The following is a 20,562-nucleotide window of genomic DNA, read 5'->3' as shown; positions in this document are numbered from 1 at the left end:
AATATTGTACTCCATCTACCCCATTTACCCACTTATTCAACCTTTGCAAGCCCTCTTTGACTCCACCCCCCCCCTCACATCTTGCATTCCCACCCTATAAACAAAAGTAGATATTTTACTCGTCTTGTCTAAGCTCTAAATGTGGATTAAGTTGCTGAAGCTCTGGCACTGATCCTTGTGGCAGTCCATGAGTCATTTAAAAATGCCCCATTTATTCCCTATCTCTTTCCAGTCTGTTAAATCAATCTTCTATCCTTTGTACCATGATCATCCCAACTCAATAAACCCTTTTATTAGTTATAGAGTCATAGTCAGAAGGTAAGGAAACAGATCCAAGCTTCCAAAAAGAAAGTAGTTCCTTTTGCCTGTGTTTGGCCCAAAACCCTCTAAACCTTATCTCCTTCATTGGTCACAGCGTCAAGTATAGGAGTTGGAACTTCATATAGCATCTGTGCAGGACATTTGAGGCCACTATTGGAATACTGCGTACAATTCTGTTTGTCCTATAGAAAGGATGTTGTTGAACTTAAGGTGCAGAAAAGGTTTACAAGGATGTTGCTGTGGCTGGCATGTTTGAGCTATAGGGAGAGGCTGAATAGGCTGGGGCTTTCTCCCTGAAGAATCAGAGGCTGAGGGGTGACCTTCGAGAGGCTTATAAAATCATGAGCATGGATAGCGTGATAGCAAGAGCTTTTTCATAGGATGGGGTCTTCCAAAACTAGAGAGCATAGGTTTCAGGTGAGAAGGGAAAGATTTAGAAAGGGCCTGAGGGCTAAATTCATGTAGAGGATGGTGTGAGTGGAACAAACTGCCAGAGGAACTCGTGAATGTGGATACAATAACATTTAAAAGACATCCGGATGCTTATAATGAATAGGAAGGGTTTAAAGGGATATGGACCAAATGCTGACAAATGGGACTAAGTCGGATTAGGATGTCTGGTCAGCATGGACAAATTGGACCAGAGGGTCTGTTTCCTTGCTATATAACTGAATGACTGTCTTCATGTACCTGTCCAAATGTCTTTTAAATGTTGTATTAGCTGTTAGGTCTTTGTTCCTAGTCTTCATTTTTAAATCTTTCTCTCTTTAACTGTACTTGGGAACTTTTTTTGATTCTTGAATTTCTATTCTTGATCTAAACTAGTCATTAATCATATTAACTTTTAATGCCATACTATCCTGAGCCATCTCAATAAGCTACAGATGGGAATTAGTCACTCAAACTTGTATTTTTTGAATATTTTTAATTTTTTTTTTAAATAGCCCCCACTGTTTATTTGCTGCCATACCTTTTGTCTATTCACTGGTTCTTTATAAAGTATCTGAACAAATTAATCACTGTAAAACAGCTCATTGGGCTTGAAAAAATACATTTTACATTTTAAAAAACTGACAACTTATAAATTTTATTTTTTTTCAATTTTTTAAACATTTTGTCATTTTTGTACCTTCATCCCATTTGTTGTACAAATTTTATTTTTGATTTCAAAATTTTTAATGCAAGAAAATTCGGCATATTCAATACAATTGATTGCTTAACCCTGCTTGATAACATCTCTATTATTGGACACATGGAAATCTTCCTTCAATCTGACTTCAGGAAATGGGCAGTCCATGCCACAGAGATCACAATCATTACAGACATCAGTCTTTGAGGTCAGGATTAAGTGCTGTTATTCTACAGTTGATCACAAAATCTAGGTCAAATCTAGGTCTATTTCAAAAGTTGAATTTTAAACAAAGTTTATTAATGCTAAGGGACAGCAAAAAAAATGATAAAGCTTGCAAGGTTTGATCTTAGGATGGCTGTGAAGTTTGGTTAATGAAGCAAATCAGCTCTTGCAATTTTGAACTGTGGAGAACACTAAATATCAAAAGTTTGTTTTACATTTTTCAATCTTAGGTTGCATTCAGCAGATCATTATCTACAGGAAGCAAAAAAGCTTAAGCACAATGCAGATGCTCTGGTAAGTACTTAGCTACAATGTTTGTTCTTTTCAGTTTGGTGGCAAGGTAATGTGTGAAGAGTATATGCAAGTTATTTGTGTCCTTAATCTAATGATGAAATAGCTATTGTGTTACTTGTTACAAGTGCACAATTTATGCAAGATAAGAGTGATTACATTACTAGACTTTTAAAACAGATGTCTAAGGGTCCAAAGATGAGCTACAGCAGGGGTGTTTACATTCTGTTAAATAACTAAGTCTGGAATGAAGAGCTAATATCAGTAAGATTTAGGGATGTGAGCTGACAAGACCATTAGAACTGCACAATAGACTTATTGTAATGAAGAACTTGATAGTATACATGCTAATGTAGACCAGTGTAAACTGATGCAATTTGAGGATAAAGTAATGTGAGAAAAATTTCAAATGTGTAAAGAATAGTTTTAGTCATATTCTATCCCAGTGAGAAATAAGGTATACCAAGTTCTGTTTCTAGGGAATGAAGTAGTGAAATGGATCTTGTGTTAGTCTGGGGAGCAGTGATCATAAAGTTTAGGTTAGTATAGAAAAGATACAATCAGAGTGAAACTTGGAGGAAGACCAGTTTCAGTGGGCTCCTGTCAGATCTGCTGACATAAGTTGGAAGCAGAACTAACAGACAAAACTGTAAATAAACAATAGGTTTTCTCTGAAGAGAAATTTCACTTCTTTAAACGTGAGGGGAATAACTAGGATAATCAAAACCAGAGCTGTCTGGATGCCAAATGATAAATATAAAGCAGAAAGAATTTAAAAAATACAACTTGGTTCTGAAAAGGCTGCAAAGATAAATTCAGCAGTGACAGTTAATGTAACCTTTTGGGGATGGGAATAAGAGGCAGAATTTGCAGTTACTTTGATTAGTGTGGATCAATCATGGAAAGCCAATATGAATTTGACACAAATCATCTTTAATAACTTAACTAAGGTTTTCTTTTTTGAGATAACGCGGCAATTGGTGATGATCATGCAGTTGGTGGGGTATGTGGAAGCATTTAAAAGATGTTTGTCAAAGTGTCACAAAACAAGATTGACCACAAAGTTGAAGGTGATGGATAAAAGCATAAGTGCAACATGGATATGAAAATGGCCAAGTGAAAGAAAGCAGCATTTTTTTTTCACCCATGGAAGGTTGGTGTCATCACTAGCTGTGCTAGGACATTGGCTTTCCTAGTTGCCTTTGAGAAAGTGGTGATGAGTTGCCTTCTTGAATTGCGGATGGCCATTTATTGTAGGTAGACCCACAGTGCCATTACGGAGAGAGTTCCATGATTTGACCCAACACTATTGAAGGAACAGTGTTATGTTTCTGTGTCAGGATGGTGAGTGACCTGGAGGGGAGCTGCCAGTGTAATAATTGTCTCATGTATCTACTGCCCCTTTTGTTGAAACTGCACTCATCCAGCAAGTGTTGGGTATTCCTTCAAACTCCTGACTTGTGCCTTATATGTGATGGACCAGCTTTGAGGAGTCAGGAGGTGAATTCCTGCTCTTTCAGGCACTCTCTTTGTATGGCTAGTTCAGTTCAGCTTTTGGTCAATGGTAATAGATTAATTGATGGCAATACCTTTGAATGTCATGGGACAATGATTAAATTCTGTCTTGCCTGACATTTACGTGGTGTGAACTTTACTTGAGGGTGGAAGATGCACAGTGGTGTTCCATAGATAAGGACTTGAAGTCCTGTTTTTCTTGATCTATATTAATGAGTTAAATTGGGTGAACAAGATAATTTTAAAACTTCCTGATCTCACAGTTTATAAGTATAATGAATGCGTTCAAGACAAATTAATTTTTTTAGATATTAAGGACATTGAGGAATGTGGGAATAGTGTGGGAAAGTAACAATGAGGTAGAAAAACATCCATATTCTAATTGAATTGCAGAGTAAGCTTGAGTTGAATTGCCTGTTGTTCCTCTTATGTTTCTATGTGATGAGAGTATAGTGATGGACTTCAAGAAAACGCAGACTGGTGGAATTGTTGAAGATTGCAAATAAGATTTTATGCAGGAAAGTGGGATTTTAGACAGAACGCAGGGAGAGACGATATAAAGTGAATTGGTGGAGTAGCAGAAAGCATAAGGGACTGTCAGAGAATACAGGAGGATGTAGATAGACTGGAGGGTTGGGTGGAAAGGTAGCAGATGGTTTTTAATCCAGACAAATACGAGGTGATGCATTTAGGCAAGACTAATTAGAGTCATAGAGATGTACAGCATGGAAATAGACCCTTCGGTCCAACCCATCCATGCCGACCAGATATCCCAACCCAATCTAGTCCCACCTGCCAGCATCTGGCCCATATCCCTTCAAACCCTTCCTATTCATATACCCATCCAAATTCCTCTTAAATGTTGCAATTGTACCAGCCTCCACCACATCCTCTGGCAGCTCATTCCATACACGTACCACCCTCTGCATGAAAAAGTTGCCCCTTAGGTCTCTTTTATATCTATTTTACATCCTGTCCCTCAGGATTCCCTCCAACAACTTGCCCACCACTGAGGTCAGGCTCACCGCTCTATAGTTCCCTGGCTTGTCTTTACCACCCTTCTTAAACAGTGGCACCACGTTTGCCACCCTCCAGTCTTCCGGCACCTCACCAGTGACAATCGATAATACAAATATCCCAGCAATCACTTTTCTAGCTTCCCACAGAGTTCTCAGGTACACCTGGGGATTTATCCAGGTCCTGGGGATTTATCCACTTTTAACCGTTTCAAGACATCCAGCACTTTCTCCTCTGTAATCTGTATATTTTGCAAGATGTCACCATCTATTTCCCTACAGTCTATATCTTCCATTTCCTTTTTGCACAGTAAATACTGATGCAAAATATTCACTTAGTATCTCCCCCATTTTCTGTGGCTCCTCACAAAGGCCACCTTGCTAATCTTTGAGGGTCCCCATTCTCTCCTGAGTTACCCTTTTGTCCTTAATGTATTTGTAAAAACCCTTTGGATTCTCCTTAATTCTATTTGCCAAAGCTATCTCATGTCCTCATTTTGCCCTCCTGATTTCCCTCTTAAGTATACTCCTACTTTCTTTATACTCTTCTAAGGATTCACTCGATTAATCCTGTCTATACCTGACATATGCTTCCTTCTTTTTCTTAACCGAACCCTCAATTTCGCAGGTAAAGGGACGGCTGGAAAATGGGAAGCCTTCAGAAATGAGATAACAATAATCCAGAGAAAGTATATTCTTGTCAGGGTGAAAGGGAAGGCTGATAGGTATAGGGAATGCTGGATGACTAAAGAAATTGAGGGTTTGGTTAAGGAAAAGAAGGAAGCATATGTCAGGTATAGACAGGACAGATCAAGTGAATCCTTAGAAGAGTATATTTTAGAGCTTATTAATACAATGAACGGAAGGGCCTTGGGAGAAGTTGATGGGCAGCGAGATCTGGGAGTGCAGATCCATTGTACCCTGAAGGTTGCTGCACAGGTGGATAGAGTGGTCAAGAAGGCATATGGAATGCTTGCCTTCATTGGACGGGGTATTGAGTATAAGAGCTGGCAAGTCATGTTAAAATTGTACAAGACATTGGTTTGGCCACATTTAGAACACTGTGTAGAGTTCTAATTGCCACATTACCAAAAGGATGTGGATGCTTTGGAGAGGGTGCAGAGAAGGTTTACGAGGATGTTGCCTGGTATGGAAGGTGCTAGCTATGAAGAAAGGTTGAGTAGGTTAGGTTTATTTTCATTAGAAAAAAGGAGATTGAAGGGGGCCTGATTGATGTTTACAAAATCATGAATGGTATAGACAGGGTGGATAGAGAAAAGCTTTTTCAATAACGCGAGGTCACACTTTCAAGGTGAGAGGTGGAAAGTTTAAGGGGGATACATGTGGCAAATACTTCTCACAGAGGGTGGTGGGCGTTTGGAACACGTTGCCAACAGAGGTGTAGAGGGAGGCACGGTAGATTCATTTAAGATGCGTCTGGATAAATGCATGAGTAGGTGGGGAGTAGAGGGATGCAGATGCTTAGGAATTGACTGACAGGTTTAGACATTACATTTTGATCAGCTCAGGCTTGGAGGGCCGAAGGGCCTGTTCCTGGGCTGTAAATTTTCTTTGTTCTTTTCTTCTTTCTTCCAGTTTAAAAGCAAGCAAGAGCAAACCGCTAGAGCTATATGTGTACTCCATCTTGGAGGTGACAGGGCAAGTTTAAAAAGTGGCTAAAAATACAAAAGATATCTTGGACTTTAAAATGAGAATTGTAGAATTCAAACTGAGAAAGCTATGTTGAACTTTTATAAAACACTGGTTTGGCCTTACCTGGAGTATTGTGTCCAGTCCTGGGCAGTATGCATCAAGAGTGCTTTGGGATGGTGTGGAAATGATTTACAAGATTGTTTCCTGGGATGAGGGGTTTCATTTGGGTGAGTAGCTTGAAAAAGCTGGGATTACTTTCCTTAGTGAAGAGAGATTGAGAGGAGATTTGATAGAAATATTCCAAATTGTGAAGGGTCTTCAGAGAGGGTAGAGGGAAACTGTTGTCAATGGTCAAGTACCAGTGCTAATCGATTTAAATTGAAACAAAGATGACATGAGAAAAAACTTGTTTATGCAGGCATTGGTTCCAACTTCCTGAGAGTGGTGGTGGAGACAGATTCCGTTGTAGTTTTCAAAAGAGAATGAAAGGCAAAAGAAAAATGCAGGGGTGTAGAATGGGCTAAATTGCTCTTACAGTTCAATAACTTAAGCTCAATAGACTTGACTGTCACCTTTTTAGGCTGCAACCTAGATAAGCTCAGTTTGTTGATCTTATCAATTTATCTCATCCAAATGAATGACTTGTGTCGCATACCCTTAACAGATGTAAAAATTATTTCAGATGTAATTGATAGACTTGCTCATCCACTTTCAGCATTTTCCTTCAACATTCAGAAGCATCTTTTGGTTAGTATTTGATTGTAAAGTTGAGATTCTGATAACAGGTTTAGTGAACTAGCTACTATTGAACAATGACATATAACTTGCTTGGCTGGAATATTAAGTTTGAAATTACATTTGTAAATTTCACCAAATGTGGTCATTTAATCACAAGGTACTTGAATTGTGTAAAATCTGTTGTAAGGAAGCATTTTTACAAGGTAGCATATTCTGAAGTATTCAGTGGTAGATATTTTTAATCGAGCTTTTCAGACGTTATCACATCTCTGGGACAGGTGGGGCTTGAACCCTGACTCAGGTAGGATCATTACCACTATATCAGAAGAGCCCCTTTTGTATGGTGATTTTTAGTAGAGCTAAATTATTTATCATGTTCCCTGTTAAAATTAAGTTATTTGAGAAAATAGTGTACAGTCTCCAATGCTAAAATGACCTCATGACAGTCACCTTAATATTAACCAATAACAAATGAACACTACCCAATTGTTTACCATCAGTTTCAAAGTTGCCAGTTACAGCACCTCAAGTGCTCTAATTATTTGGGGCAGAAACTTCTATGTTTTATTCTTTATTTCCCTTCTTAAATGCTGGTTAAAAATGTCTAACTTGTTTCCTTTCAACGTGTATTAATTTCTGTGATCTTACAGGAGTGTAGAAACTTGCTTGATAGACTGCTGAGGTATCCGTATAATCCCACTTCTGTAACTTTTCTTTCCTGTGCTTTCTTAATTTTTATTTTTTTTTGTTTTGCTGCCTTTTTCGAATCTTTTGTAGATTTGATTCCATCACTATTTCTCTTGAGTAGTACACGTTAAATTTATGCTCTTTCATTGTCTCTCAATTTATCAAAAATCCTTTATAATTTGGAAGATTTCTTTAAAAAGCACACATGATTTTCAAGGTTCTAAGGGAAAGAGTCTGCGTTTTCTAGTTTCTCATAACCAAAGCAGCTCTTCCCTGATACATCTTGGTGAAGCTTCTCTCCAATATCTCGATGGTTTTTTTCTTACTTTCCAAAGTTGAGCTTTGAAATTAGGTGAATTTTTCTGATCTAACCAATATTTTAAATAAGGTTTTACATTATCTCTTTGTTTTGTGTTATGTGCTACGTTTTATGAAATCTTGAATTTTTTTTTAAAATGGTTATTTTTACTTAATGGAACTCTGCACTGACTCCTTCCTGTTTTGCTACATGTAGTCAGACAGGTTTGAAAAGGCGGTATATTACCTTGATGCCGTTGTGTCTTTCATCGAGTGTGGTAATGCATTGGAACGAAGTTCTCAAGAAGCTAAATCACCTTTCCCCATGTATGCTGAAACTGTAGAACTGATCAAGTAAGTATAACTTCTAGATATCAGAATACCATTTTGTTTTGCTTCATAACTGTAAAGGACTAACTTATTTAATAAAATGTTTGCTTGCTGTTTCAAGTTTTGTCTTTTTGTTTCTAGATACACTATGAAGCTAAAGAATCATATGGCACCTGATGCTACTGCAGCCGATAAAAAACTGGCTGTCTTGTGGTATGTTTAGCCTTGCATCATCTGAGCCTTACCACAAACATTTTTGTCAATGTTGTAATCTGAATGAATCTCGTAAGCATTAACTAATCTGATGCTGAAACCAACAATAAAGGTGTTGTCTGTGTAGGTGGTTTGTATTAACTATACATGTTTTAAAAATAAAACAAAACATGCTGGAAAAAACCAGCAGGTCCAGAGACATCTATGGAGAGAGAAGCAGGGTGGTTGATGTTTCAAGTCCAACGTGACTCTTCTTCAAAGTGCTAAAGAGTTCTTTATTCTTTCTCTCTCCACAGATGCTGCCAGACTTGCTGGATTACTCCAGAATTTTCTGTTTATCTTTCATATTTCCACCATTGTTGGAGTTTTGCTTTTTTTTTTAAGAACATCTGTCTAACCATTTTGGTTTTATAGTTATTTTCAACTGTGAAGTTAATTTTGTTTGGTTTTATGCCTTGAAATATTACCTCTGGTTTGCACTGAAGATTAACAGCATCAAAATATTATCAATAACAAGGTTTGTGAGACCATATTGTACTTCCAACCTGATGCACAGTGGCAGGGTACAGGTTGTGTCTGAAATTTCTTAGAGGATTCCTCCAGCTGTAACTGGTAAAAGATGCAATCTGTTTTGACCAAAACTGAGAACATTTATTGAAATTAGCTTTGTTGTCACACATAGAGTGAGTACAGTGAAAAGTTTGTACATCCCTACTTACAGCACATCACTGTCTGGGTGACATGAGACTCTCTTCTAGAAGAAAGAAGACAAAGGGGAGCCTTGATAGAGGCTGTTCTGATTGTGAAACAGTTCAGTAGGGTAGACATAGAGAAGATGTTTTCAGAATGGACAAATCCAAAGGGAGAGGCTGGAACATAGGATTGTCAGCATTGGGGTTAGAAAATTGAAGAGAAATGTCCTTGCTCATGAAATTACCACAGGAGTAATTGAGACAAACAGATTATGTAAATGTAAGAGGGAATGGAAGAGCACATGAATACTTAATTCTAAGATATTAATTAATATCTCAGCATAATTTTTTGAAAAATATTTAAACTTGGTCGAGTTGATACTTATATATTCAGTTTTCAGCCTTGACTAATCAGAGAGGGAGCATATGCTATTAGAGGGAGTAATTTTCTCTGTTCCAAAATCTAAAATTATCTTTTTTTCCCAGTCTCCGGTGTCAGTCACTTTTGTACATGAGATTGTTTAAACTGAAGAAAGACAGTGCATTAAAATACTCCAAAACACTGACTGAGCATCTCAAGGTAAATTAATACAGTACTTTTAAAATATGTTTAATCTACTTGGCTGCTAACCACTAGACACTTCATTGCTTTGTATTAATATTAAACAATTTTATTTTCTAGAATTCATATAATAGTGCTCAAGCTCAATCACCTGGCGTAGGAAGGTAATTTATTTTTCCTGTATGTAAAACATGCAAAATTTGGATTGATTTGTAACAGTCAGCATAGATTTAAGGGAGAATTGTCTAACTTTCTAGAGTTTTTTTTAAGTAACAGAGATGATGTTTGAGGGGGAAAGCTCTTAATCTGTGCACATGAACTTACAAAAGGTATTTGATACTGCACACAGTTGTCTTGCACAAAATTAAAAATTATGGAATAAATATGTGGAGGACAGTACAGAACATCAAAACGATTTGACACAGTGGAGTGTGCAGGTAGCTGACAGATGAAGTTCAATATGGGAAAAATGTGAAGTGACACGCTTTGGTACAAAACAGCATAAGATAAAGGACACTATTCTAAATAATGTGCAGGAGCAGAGAGACCAGCATAAATCATTACAAGCGACAGAGGAGGTAACTTGAATTGTTAATAGAGCACAGAGTGCCCTATGGTTCATAAATAGGGGCATTGAGTACAAGAGCAGGAGGTTATGATGAACTTGTATAAGACACTGGTTAGATCTCAGCTGGAGTGTTGTGGACAGGTCTGGTTATCGGACTATGGGACAGAAGGGAATATATTGGAGAGAGTGCTGAAGAGGTTTTATCTAGGGATACGCACTTCAATTAAGAAGACAAATTGAGACTGTTTTCCTTGGAGAAGAACGGGCGAAGAGGAGATTTGATTGAAGTTTTCAAATACGTGAGTGGATAGGGAGAAACTGTTCCTGCAAATGAATCAAACCAGAGGGCATAATTTTGAAGTGTTTTGCCAAAGGAGCAAATAAGTGGTGAGAAAAACTTATCCACACCCTGAGTAATTAGAGTATGCACTGCTGAAAGTATCGATGGGGCAGGTTCAATTATGGTAATCACTTAAGTCAACTTTCTAAGTTGTTCAAACAAAATCTTTGAGACTTTTAAAACCGTACATAGAGGTGAATTGACTTGCAATCTCCCCAGCAAGCGATTCTCCCAGCAGGACCCTGGGAATAGTTAAGAATCTGGCTCTTGCATAATACTGCCACTTTTTCATTTTTGAATAATAAACTGCTGAAGCACAAAACCAATGAATGTATAGATCCTTAAGTGACAATTTTAATCTTCCTATGCATCACTGTCTTCTGTGTGCATCGGTTGAAATTATTTTTATACTTGTCAAATACATTGCTTGCACTTAAAGGACTGATTTAGAGATAGTCAGCATTGCTTTGTGGGTGGGAAATCATGTCTCGAACTTGATTAATTTTTTGAAGAAGCAACAAAGAGGATTGATGAGGGCAGAGCGGTGGAAGTGATCTGTATGGACTTCAATACGGCATATGCTAAGATTCCCACGGGATTCTGGTTAGCAAGGTTAGATCTCATGGAATACAGGGAGAGCTAGCCAGTTGGATACAGAACTGGCTCCAAGGTAGAAGACAGAGGGTGGTGGTGGAGGCCTGCTTTTCAGACTGGAGGCCTGTGACCAGTGGAGTGCCACAAGGATTGGTGCTGGGTACACTACCTTCTGTTATTTATATAAATGATTTGGATGTGAACATAAGAGATATAGTTAGTACGTTTGCCGATGACATCAAAATTGGGGATGTGGTGGACAGTGAAGAATGTTACCTTCGAGTAAAACAGGATCTTGATCAGATAAAATCTGGTCTCCTTGCTACTGGAAGGATGATCTGAAATCTGAAATGGTTCAGAAAAGATTTGCATGGATGTTGCCAAGCATGGAGGATTTGAGCTACAGGGAGAGGCTGAATCGGCTAGGGCTGTTTTCCCTGGAGCATCAGAAGCTGATCTTTATAGAGGTTTATAAAGTCATGAAGGGCAAGAATAGAATAAAAGGAGAAGGTCTTTTCCCTGGGGTGGGGGAATCCAGAACTAGAGGGCATTAGAGTGAGGGAAAGGCTATAAAAGAGACCTAACGGGCAACCTTTTTCACACAGAGGGTGGTGCAAGCACGGAATGAGCTGCCAGAGGAAGTGGTGGAGGCTGACACAATTGCATCATTTAGAAGTCATCTGGATGGGTATATGAATAGGAAGGGTTTAGAGGGATATGTGCCAAAGTGCTGGCAATTGGGACAAGGATATCTGGTCAGCATGGACAAGTTGGACCGAAGGGTCTGTTTCCATGCTGTACTTCTCGATGATTCTAATTTCTGAATATTTCATGCCACGTGGATGAGGAGTAAGCAACTGATATCTATAGAGCCATTCCTCAAAATGAACATCTGTGCTCAAGAGAATGAGAAAGGAGAAAATTAGAAATTAAACTTGTGCATGCAAAATGCTTTAAGGCAGGTGAATCTGAAAATTTGTTGTATTTTACCATTCTGGAAACTGAATTTTTTAAAGTCCTTTTTCTCTCTTCACTTAGCAAAGCTGCTGGTACACCATCTCCAGTTTCTCCGAAGCTCTCCCCAGGTAATACTGGGAGCTATTCCTCTGGAAGTAGTACTTCCTCCAGTAGTTCTTCAGCCTCAGTCACAATACCACAGAGAATCCACCAGATGGCAGCTAGTTATGTTCAAGTTACATCTAATTTCCTGTTTGCCACGGAAGTGTGGGACCAAGCTGACCAGCTGGGTAAAGAAAACAAAGGTAGGTTATAAAAAAGATCTTTCTTTTTATGACATAATTAGTATGCTAATTTGTTTGATCCTCAAGACTTTCCTAGATTCTAGAATTGTTTCCTATGTATTAGAAGTTAACAGCTTTAACCCCACCATTCAAGGAAGGATTGGGAGAGAAGCTAGGCAAATATAAACCTGTTTATCTAGGAGATGCTGGGACACATTATTAAGGCAATAAGGAAATTGAGATGTTTAGGCAGAGTTACTAAAGGTTTGGGAAAATGGCAGTTGTAATGTATTGAATTTTCAAAAGGTATTATATTCCATGTTCTTGCCCAAACAATAAGACCCTAAGTAGTTTTTAAGTTTGGCATTTGTTAAGTTGCTGCAAAAGGGCTATTGCACTAAATGATGGTTTATTTGGAGTGATATATCAGCAAGGATTGAAGATTAATCAGTCAGCAGAAAACTATAAGGATGAATGCATTGGTCAGTTTTAGATTGGTGGATTATTACTAATTGAGTACCACAAGAATCTTTGCTTTGTCTCCACAATTTACATTTTATGTCAATGAGTTAGTGAGGGAACCAAGTGTAATACATCCAAGTTTGTCGCTGTTGCAAAATTTTGTAAATAAATAGACTTTTGGAAGATCTAAACCAAATTAAAAAGGATTTAGATTGCTATTGAATGGGCCAAAATGTGGAATTTCCAATAGGGAAAAGCAGAATGTGTTTAAATAATGAAAGCCTAAGAAATATTGGTATTCGGAGACATCTAGGTATGTTTGTGCATCATGGCAATTTGAAATTCCAGACAGCTGTCATTGAGTATATTGAAGTCTGAGAGTAATCAAACCTTTGCACACTTCAGGGATCTGGAGATGGTGTGGGAAGGTGTAGCTGAGTTGGGGAATCAATCATTATGTTATTGAATGGCAGAGCAAGCTCAAAGGTCTGAATGACTTCCTTCTCCGCTTATTTATTTCTTTTGTTTTGTTACCTTGTGATCATTAATACCACATGGATGAATTGGAAAACAAGTTAAAATGATGCATTTGAACAGATGAACAATTAAATATACTTGGATTTGTTTTACTAACTTGCCTCGATATTTTTCAGACATATATCAGTCTCAATTGTGCTGGTGAAATAATGTTAAAGAGCTCACTAAAAATTGCTTTCTTGATTATAGATTTTTTTGCGGAGCTGGATAAGGTGATGCATCCTTTGGTGTTCAGCAGCAGCAGTATGACTGATCTTGTGCGCTACACTCGTCAGGGTTTACATTGGCTCCGACTGGATGCTAATCTTTTACCGTGAGCTTGGAGAAGTTGGACAGAAGACCTGAAAATCAATCGTTTACTTACTTTCTCAACTCTTTCATGTCACTGTTTCGACTTTTCTAATTGTAAATAGGCTTCTGACCTTTTACAGAACAAAAAATTATGACGAGTTACATGCTGATTAAACTATTTTTAAACCCAGTACACAGAACTATTTTTAACTCAAATGTTACATTTTTTCACAGATACCTTTAGAAAGAGCTTCAGAAGCTTTTCCCAATTATGAAGGATCCTTTTTTCTTTGCATCAGTCTCCTAATCATGTAAACACTGTGACTAGCATCTTTTACATTACACTAATCAAGCAATCAGAGCTAAGATATAAAAACCAGTCACCTTGCATGAATCTCTAATGTGTGCTTTTATGTTTTATTTTATGTTCTATTTAATAGTTCCATAGAAGTTCATAAATATTCTAAGAATAGCTAAATTTTGTCTACCTTTTGAAAACTGTTTAATTTCTAGACTGAATCAGGAACTATCACAGGGTATATTAAAAAAAGGTCTTACTAATTGTGAGAGACAATAGCATGTTCAGGCCAGGTTTTGTTTCCAGGTTGAATGCTGTGACCTACTTTGGAAATTTATTTAATCCTTGAAAGTAGAAAACTGTGCTATAACTTTGGTGAACAGTTCTTTCTGAACAGCATTGACTTCCTAGCCTAGTTGATTTAATTGTGAACAGATTTATTATCAGTTGACCATTTTGAGACATTGCTTATGTAGTACTTTACATTCATTTTTGAATGTTATGTACTAAATAATTGAATTGTCTGAAATGGTTTAGTGTAACATTTGTACAGAATGCATGTACCCTTGTACAGGAGATATATAACATTCATATGGTTATAGAAACCTATCTGCGCTGCTGGAAAATGAATAGCAGCTTCTTGCATCCCTACTCACTCTGATGTGCTTCCAACAATCTGCTGGTCTGCTTCACTGGGTAAGGGTCATGTACAATCTACAGTGTACATTGAGAGGTGCACAGCTAGACTCATGAACTGGTAACTTTTACATTAAAGGCTGTATTCATCTGAAATGTTTTTAATTTAACTTTTTTTAAGTGAGAATGAGATGTGCCACAGCTTAGAAAGTACTTTTAAATAATTGAGTTTCTATGTAGTCTGTCTAAGATCTGGAAACTAAGATCACCAATGCAATGATAATTATGCATCACAGTTACACTGCTGCTTGAAATGTCATTGGTTAACATAAATGCATTTCTTTAAAACAAGCAGTATAACAAAGTTATTGGTTTTCATTTTACATATGTTTTTGTTTCATACTCTTTGAGAATTTGAATCTGCCACGTCAAACATTCTTGGATGTGCCTTATGCATCTCTTGTATTTCTCTCCTGGTTTGTTTTATATTTACAGTAGCTTACAAGGTGCTAGATCAAACTGGCTGTAATGATGTAATTTTGCAGAAAGCTAATTAGAGTTATGTTCTCCATCTTGAGTTATGTCATTTTGTTGAATGTTGGTATAGTTTGTAACTACATCTGCCAGATATTTATGCCACTCTGACATTTTGTAAATGATTACACTACTGTTGGAAGTGGATTTTAAGAATAAGCAACTAAATGTTGGGGTGGGGGAGGTGTGGATGCAAATTTTCTGGTAATCTGCAGTCAGATGAACTGAAGAAATATGGCAGCCTAAAGTAGAGTCTATTTTACTGTAACTTTGTTTTAAGTCTAACTAACCTCAGTCTAGAAATATTTACCATGTTGAAAGTTGTTATTTTAAAAAGTTATTTTCCTGCCAACTAAAAAGGAAATCGTATACTTGACATATTCTAGATGATTAGACTGCAGTCAGCAAATATGTAAGTAGTTTAAAAGAAAAAATGCAATTTATTTGGAGGGGTTATTAATCTAAATCAGGCCAATTTATTTATGTATTTATTTTTTTTTATTTTTGGGGCACATTCTAAAGATGTTTCTTTTTGCTGCTGTAAAATATTGTGAAATGGATTTCCTGCTGAAAATCCACCAATGTGCTTTGAAGTGAGAAGTGGCATCAGTATTGAGAGTAAGTACATGGATGTGATAGAAAGTAAATGAATTGCGTAAGTGGGAGAGTTCAACCTTTTCAGAAAAAGATTTAAATTATTGAACATTTCCAATATGCATGATGTGGAAAGACCAGCCTGAGAGTTAAGAACAGGGATTTTATAACCCGGGGGTAGACAGGAATATGTTTTTAAAAAAAACAATAAAATGGCAACAGTTCATGTCCTTAAGAATTTTACAATGGAGCTGCATGGGACAGCTCGACAACTGTGCTTTTTCTTGCATCTGTTACTGCCGAAATGCCTTTGTGTTGGTGGCAAACTTTGAAGAAGTCAAGCTTATAAATTTAATCAAAAAATGAGGGCACCACTTGTTATAGCCTAACACTTGCAAATTAGTCTACAATGTATTATCCAGTGTCCGTTCTGTAGAAACTGCTAATGTTTTGAAACACAAGGAATGTCCATTGAACCACTAGCTAGCAGTCTTCCTGTACAGTGGTATCTGGAAAAATCCTCAAATGTTGTCAGACAGCCGAATTCCAAAATAGTTTCAACCTTTACTGTTGTCGTCTTGCTCTATGTGTATGTGGTGTTAATTCTGAAGGTGTGTAATAGGTTTGTGTTTGATACGATGTCTGCCCATAAAGTATCAAAAGTTTTTAAATGTAATGTGCATTTCTAATTATAAATGTTTATTTGATAGAAATAACTGACCTTATAATATTTTATAGTATTTATTGCTGTAGGTGTCTAGGTCATCTAGACCTTTTAACATGCTGTTTGCATTTAATGCCTCCCTTTGGTTTATACTTTCATTTTAAGAATCCAAAGATGAACAAAATTTACTGGAAACTATCTCATTTAGTTCCTACAGAGTATTTTTGTTTAATTCCAGTCTAGCGCTGCAAATGAACTTTTAAAAACATATTGAGCATTCAAATATAGTAAAATATGACAGAAACCATTTACAGTAAATGGAAAGGGAAGTGATAACTATGAACATTTGAGAATACAGCTGACTTTTGTATGTTCCTGTAATTACGTTATTAAAGCATGTTGTAATCAGTGTTTATACCTCATCAAATCATTGTTCTCAATTTACCAGTGGCTTTTGAATTTTAATTTGGGGGATTTCCTGAAATCAAATGTTTTGTTTATTTACACTTACGCAAAGTTCAATTGGTTGTTAGATTGGTTCTTAATATTCATTCTGTTCTCCAGCCCCAACCCTTCAATAAACAGATTTTGTTTGTTTGTACCAATAATGGAAAGAAATAAAGTAACTTAAATACAAGTATTTTACATAGTTTTGGAGGTCCTCAAAATAACTGCCTGTACTTTATTTCTGCTACGAGTTTATGCAGTGTTATCCCCATCTAATAAATGTGTTGCTGAATGCAATTAGTTAATATAATTTAGTATATGTAACTGGCAAAGTGTAACTCTTTAGAACTTATGGGAAATTGACTACACTTGATTCTAATTTTCTTTTAATTTTGTTTCAAATAACTCTTTGCTTATGATTTATAACACATATGACATTGACTTGGAGGTGAATAGTGAACTCAGTGAGCAAAAGCTTTATATCTATGGGTGAGGTTTCTCTAACATAGTGCCATCTCTTGCAGTATATACAGTATTTGGCTCTACAAAGTACTGCAGAATGAAGATTGTCTCAGATATGATACGTTTGCATTGGGAAGTATTTGTAAAATAATTTGTTTATGGCAATTAAAGCACTGTATAACCTAAACTTTTGGCTTCTGTAAAGAATATTATATATTTCCATCATAATGGAAAAGGGTTTTTAGCAAATCTAGATTGTTGCAGCCCCACTCTGTATTTTTCAATTTCAGCCACAAGTTGCATATTTTTAACAAAAATGAGATTCACGTATTTACTGTGTATAAAAAAATTCTCGGACTCTTGTTAATTATTCTGTCAGAAAAGTAGGTCTGCTTTGTATAATGCAAAATTGTTAAATTTAGTGAACTTCCAGTGAGCTTTTTCTTTAATAAACTTTTCAAATGCTGACGAGTCCTTGCTGTTATTGCATTAGACCATGAACATGAATGTCAAGTCTTTCCATCAAGTTAAACATCTTAATTTTTTTCTTCTACAGTCCTCAAAGGGAAATGATTGAAAACAATTATCTTCACTGTTCTCTTCAGACATTTTAAATCTTATTTTCGTCTCAGTTTGCTTTAGGATCACTCCAAGATAGATCTTAAGAAGGCGACTCTTGATTTCATAATTCAAGAATGTAGATTCCATTGTTTTACTTTTACTACATCTGACTATATGTGAGTCTTGTATCATGCCTCATTTGTCCTAAATTTAGCTTTCTCAACCTTGTTTTGTACTGCATTATTAATGTTTTTGAAAATGTTGTGTTTCCAAGTTAGTTATAATGCATTTCTAAATATCGTGTCCTTTGAGACAGCACTCCAAAAGAGGTCTAACTCACTGCTAAAACATATTAAGAATTCCTCTCCTGTGTGTACACTTGGTTTCTCTAACATGGGGGCAGGGTCAGGATTAATTTAACACCATCTCCGTTTTGTGTTTTGTTAAAACAAAATCTTAAAAACTGCTTGAATATTGAATTTTCTTTTTACTTTGTTCTCTATTATATGCCAGTAGTCATACTTTTCCAAGTGTTCAGTCACAGTCTCTAAAGGTAGACTTGGCATTGCCACAGCTGATAAATCTCTAATTTAACAGTTTATCTAACCATTTAAATGGTGTAATTACTCAATCCAAAGGCGCTGTTTCAAAGTTTAGATAGCTGTGAAAATTGACACAAATCCACTAGTAATCTTATCATCATTTATCTTTTACTCTAGGATGGAGATAATCTGGTCCTGAAGATTTTCTATCTTTAGCCCCACAGCTGCATATTTTTAATTTCTGGCTGCCAATAAATGTGCCTCTTACTGTAACTGTTTATGCTGAAATTTCCAGAATGAGGCATCAATCCATAAACTTCCCACTCAGGCATGAATACTCCCCAATGAGTCACAACTAACACAGCAGGAGAATTCAACATCTAACATTCATAATGTGTAGTGTAAAGATACTATAGCTTTTGCTATATCTACCTATAATGGGCATATATGTAGCTCAGTCAGTACAGAGAATAATTTTCAATCATCACAGTTACTTGAGATTTCCAGAGGAATTCTTAACAGTGCACAGGAGACCTGATTGTTAAAGACTTTCATTTCATACCACTTTTCAGAGCAACGGATTGCCCCAAAGCTCTCTTTATAACTAATTGTGGCAGCCAATTTGCAGACAGCAAACTGTCACTAGCAGCCATATGATGATGTCTCGAAAGTCCTATTTTTTGTGATGTTGATTGAGTGATAATTATTGTCCACAGACCTGCTGATAACACCCCTCATCTTTGAAGTGAAGCCATGGGATCTTTTACATTCACGATAGAAAGAAAAATGGGGATTTGAGTTAATGTCTCATCTGAAAGATGGCACCTCCAACTGTGCAGCACTCCTCAGCAGTGGCGTGGGTGTCAGTAGACTTGGTGTCAAATCCTGGAGTGGAACTTGAACTCAAACTCATGAGTGGTGTACTGTGCCAAGACTAACACTTGCAATTCTGTATTCCAAGGGAAAAAAAAATAAATGAATGGAACACTGTTGTAAATGAGTGCAAAACAGCACTTTTGAATTTTGAATCTTCCATTTAAAGCAATATGTTTAACAACTGTCAATCATGTCATCAGCAACCCTCAAGCTTTCCCCAGAATATTAGAAAATTAGAAACCAAGCCAAGTTTGGTGGAAAGGAAGGATTTAAGGAGGGAATTCCTGGTTTAAACCTAGGTAGTTGAAAACATGGCTACAAATAAAGGAGACGGTCAAAATGCTAGACTTAAATGAGTACCTAGGGACTCTTCCCATGTGGTTAAAGATGTACTCCAACGCATCTCGTCCACATCCCACATCTCTGCCCTCAGACCCTACCCCTCCAACCGTAACAAGGACAGAATGCCCCTGGTGCTCACCTTCCACCCTACAAACCTTCGCATAAACCAAATCATCTGCCGACATTTCCACCACCTCCAAAAAGACCCCACCACCCCAGGGATATATTTCCCTCCCCATCCCTTTCCGCCGTATTCAAAGACCGTTCCCTCCGTGACTACCTGGTCAGGTCCACGCCCCCCTACAATCCACCCTCCCATCCTGGCACTTTCCTCTGTCACTGCAGGAACTGTAAAGCCTGCGCCCATACCCCCTCCCTCACCTCTATCCAAGGCCCTAAAGGAGCCTTCCACATCCATCAAAGTTTTACCTGCACATCCACTAATATCATTTATTGTATCCGTTGCTCCCGATGTGGTCTCCTCTACATTGGGGAGACTGGGCGCCTCCTAGCAGGGCGCTTTAGGGAACATCTCCGAGACACCCGCACCAATCAACCACACCGCCCAATGGCCCAACATTTCAACTCCCACTCTGCCGAGGACATTGAGGTCCTGGGCCTCCTTCACTGCCGCTCCCTCACCACCAGACACCTGGAGGAAGAACGCTTCATCTTCTGCCTCGGGACACTTCAACCCCAGGGCATCAATGTGGACTTGCAACAGTTTCCTCATTTCCCTTTCCCCCCCCTCACCCTCGTTCCAAACTTCCAGCTCAGCACTGTCCCCATGACTTGTCCGGACTTGTCCTACCTGCCTATCTCCTTTTCCACCTATCCACTCCACCCTCTCCTCCCTGACCTATCACTTTCATCCCCTCCCCCACTCACCTATTGTACTCTATGC

General features: G+C 37.5%; 1 protein-coding gene across 4 annotated transcripts in view; it reads left to right on the top strand.

Moving 5' to 3' along the window:
* aff4 (AF4/FMR2 family, member 4) overlaps positions 1-17,769 on the top strand; it is a 95,184-nt gene extending 77,415 nt beyond the window's left edge. For all 4 annotated transcript variants that reach the window (XM_060837325.1, XM_060837322.1, XM_060837323.1 and 1 more), the window contains 7 exons: positions 1,906-1,969; positions 8,090-8,226; positions 8,344-8,415; positions 9,594-9,687; positions 9,790-9,833; positions 12,210-12,433; positions 13,601-17,769. In XM_060837325.1, coding sequence (XP_060693308.1) covers positions 1,906-1,969; positions 8,090-8,226; positions 8,344-8,415; positions 9,594-9,687; positions 9,790-9,833; positions 12,210-12,433; positions 13,601-13,728 — 763 coding nt within the window. In that variant the 3' untranslated portion in view covers positions 13,729-17,769. The remainder of the gene's footprint in view (positions 1-1,905; positions 1,970-8,089; positions 8,227-8,343; positions 8,416-9,593; positions 9,688-9,789; positions 9,834-12,209; positions 12,434-13,600) is intronic.
* Positions 17,770-20,562: the final 2,793 nt, after the last annotated feature.

Source organism: Hemiscyllium ocellatum, chromosome 16 (genome assembly GCF_020745735.1).
Source record: "Hemiscyllium ocellatum isolate sHemOce1 chromosome 16, sHemOce1.pat.X.cur, whole genome shotgun sequence".
Classification (NCBI taxonomy): domain Eukaryota; kingdom Metazoa; phylum Chordata; class Chondrichthyes; order Orectolobiformes; family Hemiscylliidae; genus Hemiscyllium; species Hemiscyllium ocellatum.
The sequence above is the reverse complement of the archived record's forward strand: the minus strand, read 5'-3'. Positions and strand labels throughout refer to the sequence as shown.